We start from the raw sequence: 10,209 nt of genomic DNA, 5'->3' as shown, positions 1-10,209 counted from the left end.
CTACTAAATGTTGCGAACATTCACCTAATGTGCATAGTCACTAAGAATGTCTGACAACCTGCAAAAACCTTCCATTCGGTAAGCAAGAATGGAAAGAGAAAACTACAAAAAATGAGAGAAGATATTGCTTTAGTTCCACTAGCAAAGTCCGCTAAAAGAAAAGCAATCGTACAAAATAGGAACAGAGAATACCTATTTTTAGTTATAATGGTCTGTTCATCTTCTCCAAGTGATGTAAAGTCGCTTCCTCCAACTGACCATCTCGATATGCATGCTAAAAATACAGAACATCAAATAAAAATGATATAACAGCGAGAAGATAACAATGATGATTTAGGGCTGAAAATGGAACAGACAGTCTTCAATTACATTTGGGTGATATATTGCAAACAAGGACATGCTAAAAGGAAAAATATGCCATTTTTCAAGTGCACCATTTCAATCCAGAACATAAGAAAAGCAGAGAAGCAGTGCACGAGTAATAAAATCCTCAAAAGAACAGTGATTAATCTTCGGGATTTAAACCAAGACAAACCTATAGACATTAATATTCATACATCAAAGACCTCAAACTAATTTAAACCATAAAGAAAAATAATTTAAACTCTAGTAACTTAACAAGATTCCAATCACAATTAACAATGTCTCAAGTCTTAACATGAGAAAATCTGCAATGACCGAGTTAACAAACACCAAGATCAATATTTTCCTGGTTAAAAAGGTGGCATCAAAACACCACCTTTTCAAAATTCCAGCAGAAGAACAGAACAAATAATTTTAGGAACTTGATGAAGAAAATACTCCCCCTCACTCGAGGAGTCGATTGGTTCAAAGCCAAGCTGCATTGATAACAAGGCCTCTCCATATATGTCACAACATCGTTTTCAAAATCTACATTATAAAGAATACTCGTTTTATCTTCTGCAATAAAGGTACCGAAGAAGACATAAAATGTTGTGCTTGTCAAATGTTCTGAGTACAAACAAATTTATTTTCCTAAGCCGGTCTCTTCAATAAAAGTCCAACTGTTAGATTTCATAGTGGAGATTGGACAAAGAACCAGATAAGTCATCATGCAACCATAGCGAAAACATGAGAAAAAGGGTGAGGAATCACCATAAAAAAATAACACAGGATAGGGGAAATGGAGAAGCGGAGAATGATAATACAACTTCACATCTGAACAGATTTGAGTTGATAAGATCCAAAAATGGGCATTTAAGTACTAAGAAAATAAATTTATAGGTTTTGCAGAGAATTGAAGAATGAATAGACAACCATTCACCTTGTAGAAACAACTATTCCCGAAAGGACAGTTCCCATTTCCAAAGTTGAAGTACTTGCAATTTATTGACCTGCAAGGGTGATGAAACAAAAGAACAAGAGATTTACTAAATAGAAAAGCAAAATTACCATACAAATCTACAAATCCTAAGTTCAGCATCTTCTCTTATGTTATGTAGGTATTCAAGCCTGAAATCGGAGAAAATGATTTATGCTCATCACAGCAAAAAAAAAACATTCTGCACTGTAATTTATTTTTTAAAATCCAACAGATTCCACCTTCCTGTAAGTATGCAGTGGAAATTGCATGATCTGATTCACCCCATCATAACATAGAGTTTACAAATCATCCAAACAATCCATCAATTATATATATACATATTTTGACAACGTAAAATCATAATGCATGTGCGGAAATATAAGAAGCATTGAAACCGCAGCGACATTACCTCAATTTTGCCTTGTAGCCATCCACAATTCGCTGTTTCTCTTCCGGACTCCAATGCCAAATGACACTTGGAATGACAAAATATGATAGCTTGCGGCAGATTGGGCAACCCCTCAAGGCAGTATTGACATCCATTCCAGAGGAAGGAGAACTGCTTCGCCAATTTCTAATACAAGTTATGCAGAATGGATGATCACATTCCGAAAGAATTCCAAACTTACGCTCAGCTGTTGTGGGTTTCGAGAGAACACAATCGAGGCAGACACTGCATTCTATTTCTTGACTAAGTTTCAATGCATCAAGGTATTTTTGCTTCTTCTTGCACATTTTTATATGTTCCTCCCTTTCTTCAGATCTAAAAGGATGCAAACAATTCTTTTCACAGGTGGGACACAAGTCTCCATGAATATGAGGACATTTTTCTCCAACGGGGCAATTACCAGCTGCACCAAAAGAACAAATAGACCGCTGAACTGGATTATCGCTCCTAGGCTTAACAGTTTCACCATTACCAGATAGATCCTGAGGCACAGATTCCAAATTCCCTTCTTGTTTCGAGGGAGCAAAGAAAGGTCTACTGGAATCAGGAAACTTGGTAGAAGCAGCTGAAGATACAATCGACCCAATAAATGCGGATTTTGAAGGAAGTAAAGGTACAGAATCAGGTGCTGTCGACGAAGATGAAGCCGATGGATCGGTTTGCGAAGACTTGACATGTTCATATCTGCACCGGCTACCATAAAAGCAGTTTCCTTTCTGATAGTATGTGCATATCTGCAATGACCAAGTAAGAAACGAATCATAGAGTAACCAAAAAGTATATACAATGGGTAAAATGCAAATAATAGTTTAAGGGAAAGGAAGGGGAAGTTCCTACAATATTCGGAGGATGCTTCCAGTGATGAGAAAACTCACAATGGTCCCCTTTGAGGCATGCTCCATGAGCAAAGAACTTGCAAAGAACTCTGGAATCACAAGAAAATCAAAAGTTACAAAACCTGCAGTCTACATCCAGATTTATCCAGACATTATCCGCAAAACAATAGGAACCAGGATTGGAGTATTGGGGAGACAGCCAAATTAGGCAAATAAAATTCAAATGTGAATGAATCTAGGTAATCAAGCAGTTACTTTTGGGGTTTCATTCATACAAGGAAGCTGGGAATAAAAAACATTTTCCAACATTTCATTTAAAATTTGGGTATGTTATCCCAGCAGATAAAGATGAAAATGGAAGGGTGAAAGGGACAGGAAGATGATTAAAATCAAGGGAAAATAAACAGATTAAAACATGATAATCAAGATTAGAACAACACCTTTTAGGCATGGAGAATGGCGATTGATTCAGAGAAAGCTGTGAAATCAAAATGATAAAAAGGGAAGTGGGGGTGAGGGCGGATTTGAAAGATGGCTGGAAGGAAAAGAAAAAAGGACAAAAAATTAAGAAAAAGAGAGGGGATCAGCGACATTGAAGGTGGGTTCTTTCAGACTCTGGGTTTTTGTAACCAACGTCCCATGTCATCAACGTTTTGCACATTGCATTTAAAAATAAGAAAGATAAATAGGTTGTTTTGTTTTTGGCGGTGAGTTGGTTTCCCGTACAAGACATGAGTCAAACTGTCAAAAAAAGGCCGAGGAACATACGCATTCGTTGTGTAATAACGGAAATTTTATACATAGTTATTTAGGAATATTTTTAACAAACACTCTTGAAATGATAATAAATGTTTTTAATATATTTACAAATTTAAAACATAACTAAATTAAATATCTTTCACAATTTCAAATATATTTATAATTTTTTTTCGATCGATAGTACATAAAATAATTATTCAAATGTTATTATTCTATTATTATTATTATTATTAATATTATGCATTATTTATATAAGTATTGATTTTCAGATTATGAATAAATTGGTGAATATATGTTTCTCTATTAATAGAGTAAGTAAATTCGGTGAAGATTCGTAATCGTAAAAGAAAAGCTAAAGTTTTGAAAAGCATATAATTTAAGATAATTCGTGCAACTTTGATTAGGTAAGTGTAGTCTACTTTCAAATCCATGTATCGTATTGTTTGCTTAGGTTTATGTCTATGTAATAAAATTATGCATTGTGTATCGGTTAGAGTAATCAGATGACAGTCCATAGTAAAAAGTAAGTTTTAGTAAACTTTTGTTATTTATCGGTTATGATATGTATTGCTACTAATTCAAATTTATGTTTCACTATTGTAAAAAGTGAGTCGATTGCTCGAATATTGTATTATGGTAGACTTTTACGAATTATCATTTATGATATATGTATTACGGTTACATTAAACTCATTGATTGTAATCCCCTAGACTCTGTCTGAATGTTATGATCAAATCTAGGCGATCACATATCATATTAGAAGTTATTTTCATATTTAAAATAGTGTTGAAATCCATATAACAATATAATATGAAATTAACCATCAAAGAGATTCATACGATAAATATATATAAAATATATATCGGAAAAAGAGTATAAAACATATACAAAACAAAATACCGAAAATAAAAATATATCAAAACAGTAGTAAAAATACGTGTCACCAAAGTATAACAAAAGGGATATATAGGGATATACAGTGGTACAAAAATGAGTGGTCGGTCCTCCTGATGCCAAGTCTGCTAGTTTACTGTATGCTACTATCTGAAAAGGTTGAAAATTTACAAAATGAGCTAAAAAAACCCAGTGTGCTCCTTGAGGTGTATAAAAACATACAGATAAAATACTTTAGTAAAAATCAGTTCATCAAACATGATTTAAAAATATGTTTTAAAAATCAGTCTCAAGATGTCAAAAAACGTAAAGACGAAGGTTTTCAGAAAAAGTCAACGCCGGTCAATGGTCAACGGTAGTCAACGGTTAACGGCGGTTAACGATCAACGGTTAATGCCGATGAGCTCGATTTTGAAACGTCGAAAAATTGATCCTCCGCACCCCTCACAAGCCTGCTGTAACGGAGATAAGGCGGACACCGATGGACTCGGGACGAAACAAGGAACAAAATGGTATGAGAGGTGTCAACGAAACGTCGTTGAAAGTTTATGATTTTTTGGGACTTTTAAACCCAACATTTATAAAAAAAAATGGTATACTTGCACCATAGGTCCTCTAGTTTTTTATACTTTTTGAATTTGAATTTAATTAAAAATTCACTTTGTCCCCAAGTTTAATTAAAATTTCAATTTAATCCCCAAAATTAATTTTAAGAAAAATTTAGGCCCTAAATTGAGGTGTGACATTGATATATTGTTGTCTGAGATGTATTCCAGACTATATTGAGCTAATATTGCACTATTGTAAAAATTGAGTAAAAATCTCAGACATTGTATCATGATAAATTATTGAAATGTCACGAGTGTTGACAACATGATAAGTGGTTATATTGTGACTGCTTATTATTCACTATTATCTTGTCGAATCTCAAATGCAATTGATTCAGTCTTTAAAGAATGTTTAGAATTTATGTATTAAGTTAATCAATTTCGTATAAAATAATTTTAAATTTTTTATAAAATTACATATAAATTATCAAACGAATTTTAAAAATTAAATATTAGAATATGTATTACAGTACAATAAAAAAAATTAATACTTTTAACAAACATGGCATAAATTTAAAAAAGTATGGAGGGACTGTGATTAAGGCATGTTGAAATTGGGAAGCGCTCAGATCCCATGAATCATGGCTTCGCACATAGGGCCTGATCTGGGCAGGCCTCCTCCCACTGACGTACAAAGCCCATAAAACCGAGGAAGGGACCTTCGTTCTTTCCGAAGCCTCTTGCCTACAAAAGGAGAACGAAAATCATTTTCTCTTCCTCTGGCTTTCCCTTTCAACAGCAGAGCGAAGCATAAGGCGGAGTCCTCCAACAATCTTTCTCGCAGTCTACAATCACGCTCTTCTCTAAGGTAAAACATTATCACACTAAATATGTAACAATATATCAGATCTGATGTTCTTTCTTTTGCAGTTTACCTATTATAGTTCCTCACGGCTCTTTTAGATCTATACTGTTTTTCAACCGTTATCTTACTGTTTTAATATCTTCAGTTTTCGTAGATCTATTAACCGGTATAATTGTGTCTGTGTTTGATCTGATCTATCGGCAAACACAATGTTATCTGCAAAATTTAGCCTTGATTCGTTAGTTCTATTGGTATCTACTGCTTTTGAATGTAAATCGTCAGATCTGTATCTAACCCTGAATTAGAGTTTGGTTCGTCAGACCTTTTGCTTTTGTTTATTGTTACTTTGTTCTGAAATGTATATTACTGTTTGTTGTTGCTTTGTGTTGTTTTTAAGCTAAACTCCATCTGACCTTTTAAAATGGATGGTTTCATTCATCTCGGGGTCTGCTTCTTTCTTTTCAGAGTTTAATAGGGAGGCACGAATCATGTAATTATAGTTTGAACTTTTTGGTCCAGTGGTATTTTTGGTCCCTATTAATTTAAATTTAATTAATTTAAGTCTTACTCCTATTTTTAGAAAGGTCAAGTAAATTTGGGCTATTCATTTTTTGTTGAGTGGAAGTTATAATCAATTATGGGCTTAAAGCTTAGTAAAAAGGAATTAAGCTTATGGGCTTAAAGCTTAGTAAAAAAAAAAGGAAATTAAGCTTATGGGCTTAAGTGCCAAAACTCAAGTTAAAAATTCTATTTTTCTCTTCTTGGACGCAACTAAAATGTTGAAAAAGCAGAAAGAAGAAAACAAAAGTTGGAGACTTCAATTAACAGTTTCTTCTCATGACAGGAAGCTAAGAGGAAGCTTTGAAGCCATGCTACTTATTCTCCCTTTATATTTTCTCTGTTTCACTTTCCATTTCCTTTCACGACCCATTTATTTATAGTTTTTTTTTCTTTCTGTTTGTTAAAATTCCTGATTTTTTCTCACCTGACTTGTTATCCAAAATGTTACCACCGTGGACGGATATATATAGAGAGTGGGAGGGGATCTTTCCCCTCCCAAATTTTTTGGTCTAATAGCATTTTAGATACTTATCAGTTTAAACTTAAAACTAAACTTTTGCCCTGTCCAATTTTTCAGATTAAATACCTAACTAATTCCTATTATTTTGTACGTAGGTACATTGCCCCTCCCAATATTTGATCCTTGCTTGGCCCCTGGTTAACACTAGTGTAGAGATCTCTTGTTGACTTGGGTTTCGATCATGAGATGACGAGTCCAAATATCTTGGTTGTGTGAGATACAGATCCAATTTCCTATCCAGGATCATGTTGTGTCAACCAGAGTTCGCATACTTTTTGCCCAGACAGCATCATAGAATCTAGCAAGCTATGAATACCCGTCTACATTATCTTTGTTGTTTCTAACTCTTTGGGATGTTTTTTTAATGGCCTTGTATTTTAGTTGAACATAGGTTTTGTTACCTGTTTATTAGTTGTTTTTGCTTAATTTAATTGTGGTGGTTAAGTTCCTTTCACTGGGCAATTTTTGGTTGTCTTTTTGCTTTATATTTTTTCTCCTAGATAAACTTAAGTTCTTGCTGAGGCTTTTACTCCTGCGAAATGTCCATGTAGCTAACCTTGTTGCGCTGTTTGCTTGTGCTTGCTACAAAAGCATTTTCATTCCGCATGATATTGCTGAGTTATTGTACTTTTCATGGTTATAGAATTTTTGACTCGATGTTTCTGATCTTGTTATCATTTTTCATAATAGGTACATTGTTGATATATTTGCAGATTATTTTGCCAAATTAACAGACATTTCTTCCCCTTTTTTAGTTGCATCATCTTTGTATGGTCATTTACTCGCCAGCTTTCTTTCAGGGAAGTCGGTATGGATCAGGTCCAACACCCAACTGTCATGCAGAAGGCAGCAGGCCAGCTCACTCGTTTTAAAAATCCCCAAGATTTTCAAGGGTATGATGGGTCTTTCTGTAGGCCTGCTCTATACCAAAGGCATGCTGTATACCAGAATTACTCCAATGCTGCACTGCAGTATCCTACTGTCCGAGCTTGTGGAGCTATCAGTGACCTATCTATTGTTCCTTCAACAGCATCTGCTGTTTGTGTTCAAGCCCCTGCAGAAAAAGGGTTTGCCAGCTTTGCTATTGATTTCCTAATGGGTGGTGTTTCTGCTGCTGTGTCTAAGACAGCTGCTGCTCCAATTGAGCGTGTTAAGCTTTTGATTCAGAACCAGGATGAAATGATTAAAAGTGGCAGGCTTTCTGAACCCTACAAGGGTATTGGTGATTGTTTCAAGCGAACGATTCAAGATGAAGGATTTGGCTCTTTGTGGAGAGGAAACACTGCAAATGTTATTCGTTATTTCCCCACTCAGGTTAAGCATAGTCATTAGAACTTTTATTTTTATGTTTAGTTTAATTTGATTGGTCGTGTTTTATGACTACCACTTTGTTCCTTTGGCAACAGCCTTGAACTTTGCTTTCAAGGATTACTTCAAGAGGCTTTCAACTTCAAGAAAGACAAAGATGGTTACTGGAAATGGTTTGCTGGGAACTTGGCATCAGGTGGTGCTGCTGGTGCTTCTTCCCTTCTATTTGTCTATTCCTTGGACTATGCTCGAACCCGTCTTGCCAATGACGCAAAGGCTGCAAAGAAGGGAGGAGAGAGGCAATTCAATGGCCTTGTCGATGTCTACAGAAAGACCTTAAAATCTGATGGTATTGCTGGGCTTTACCGTGGTTTCAATATATCATGTGTTGGAATCATTGTTTACCGTGGTCTATACTTTGGAATGTATGACTCTCTGAAGCCGGTACTTTTGACTGGAAATTTGCAGGTTAGTATGTTGTTTGATAGGCTATGATTTTTTCCTTTTATAACTGTGCTATTGATACTATAATTATTACTCTGTGTTTTAATATTTTTACTTTTTTCTTGTTATATGGTTCCTTAATCAGTGCTATATTTCAAACTTTGGATTACTAGTTCCTTTCATAAAGCTTGTAAATGTTACTTTTATAATTTAACGTTGTTGTGACATATGGCTTTCTATTTCCCCCTGATAATTGCAGGATAGTTTCTTCGCTAGCTTTGCCCTTGGTTGGCTCATCACTAATGGTGCTGGCCTTGCATCCTACCCGATCGACACTGTTCGTAGAAGAATGATGATGACCTCTGGTGAAGCAGTCAAGTACAAGAGCTCACTTGATGCGTTCTCCCAGATCTTGAAAAATGAGGGTGCCAAGTCTCTATTCAAGGGTGCTGGAGCTAACATCCTTCGTGCCGTTGCTGGTGCCGGTGTGCTCGCTGGATATGACAAGTTGCAGCTCATTGTGTTTGGAAAGAAGTATGGATCGGGTGGCGCTTAAATCTTATGGGTATATTTCCCTTTAAGTTTCGTATAGGTTTAGATGGTGATGAAAAACTGAAGTCCCGAGAAATTTATTCTGGCAAGACTTGAAATAAGCGGGGAGTTACACTCTCCAAACATTTTTTATTTTGTTTTGCGATGGAAGTTTTGGTTAAGATTCGTTGGTTTTTATGAGTTGAAGATGATAAGTTCATGTTAAGATGATGTGGTGGAAGTGGGCTTTTTGATAAGCAGGTAAGATTTATTTTAGAGAAAATCGCCTCAGTGACCAAAAAAAAGTTATAATATACGATTTTAACCAACTTTTTTTGGATTTGCCAAAATGACCAACAAAATCGCAACGCGAAATAAAAATCGCAACGCGATTCCCAGAATCGCAAATCAGTTTCCAGAATCGCAAATCAGTTTCCAAAATCGCAACGCGATTCTTGAAAATCGCGATGCGATAGTAGAAATTCGCATTGCGATTTTTTAATAATCGCAACGCGAATATGAAAATCGCAACGCGAACACATAAATCGCAACGCGTATCCGTAAATCGCAACGTGTATCCGTAAATCGCAACGCGTATGGGTAAATCGCAATGCGTATCCGTATATCGCAACGCGTATCCGTAAATCGCAACGATAATACATAAAATCGCAACGCGTATCCGTAAATCGCAACGCGATATTTAAAGCGTCATTATAATCGCTACGCGTATTTTATTTTCAAATTACAAAAAGAATATTAAGACAAAATCCCGTAATCGCAACTCATAACCTAAAACCTAAAATCACAACTCAGTCCCATCTCCATCTCTCACTCTCTACGGCGAAGAAATCCGTCCCCATCTCCGAAGATTTCCGTCCCCATCTCCGGCGAAATCCCTCACAACCATTCACGGTCAGAAATCCCTCACAATATTCAGAAATGGAAAATCAACCTCCGAGGGTTAGTTTTTTTAATTATTTTTATTTTGAAATGTTTGCATTATTGTAGGTTTTTCATATTGAAACTGATGATAAGTTTACTGGTCATTTCAATAATAGATTAACCATTTCACTTAGATTTCATTTCGCGTTACGATTCTGTCGTTGCGATTTTCATTTCGCGTTGCTATTCTCTCGTTGCGATTTTCAAGTTAGTATTTGTCTTTGTCTTT

General features: G+C 35.5%; 1 protein-coding gene and 1 pseudogene across 1 annotated transcript; one reads left to right on the top strand and one right to left on the bottom strand.

The window, feature by feature from the left end:
• Positions 1-193: 193 nt before the first annotated feature.
• On the bottom strand, positions 194-3,238 carry LOC120164259 (putative RING-type E3 ubiquitin transferase C3H69). Its single transcript, XM_039174016.1, has 5 exons — positions 3,049-3,238; positions 2,610-2,697; positions 1,734-2,506; positions 1,286-1,355; positions 194-274 (listed from the first exon to the last, which is right to left on the bottom strand). Exons 1-5 carry the CDS (start codon positions 3,057-3,059, stop codon positions 203-205), a joined length of 1,014 nt encoding a protein of 337 aa, XP_039029947.1. The 5' UTR covers positions 3,060-3,238; the 3' UTR covers positions 194-202.
• A 2,295-nt stretch (positions 3,239-5,533) lies between these two features.
• LOC120164333 lies at positions 5,534-9,222 on the top strand (annotated as a pseudogene).
• The last annotated feature ends 987 nt before the right edge of the window (positions 9,223-10,209 follow it).

The sequence above is a fragment of the Hibiscus syriacus genome, unplaced genomic scaffold (genome assembly GCF_006381635.1).
Source record: "Hibiscus syriacus cultivar Baekdansim isolate YM2019G1 unplaced genomic scaffold, ASM638163v2 tig00111506_pilon, whole genome shotgun sequence".
In the NCBI taxonomy this organism is placed as follows: Eukaryota; Viridiplantae; Streptophyta; class Magnoliopsida; order Malvales; family Malvaceae; genus Hibiscus; species Hibiscus syriacus.
The sequence above is the reverse complement of the archived record's forward strand: the minus strand, read 5'-3'. Positions and strand labels throughout refer to the sequence as shown.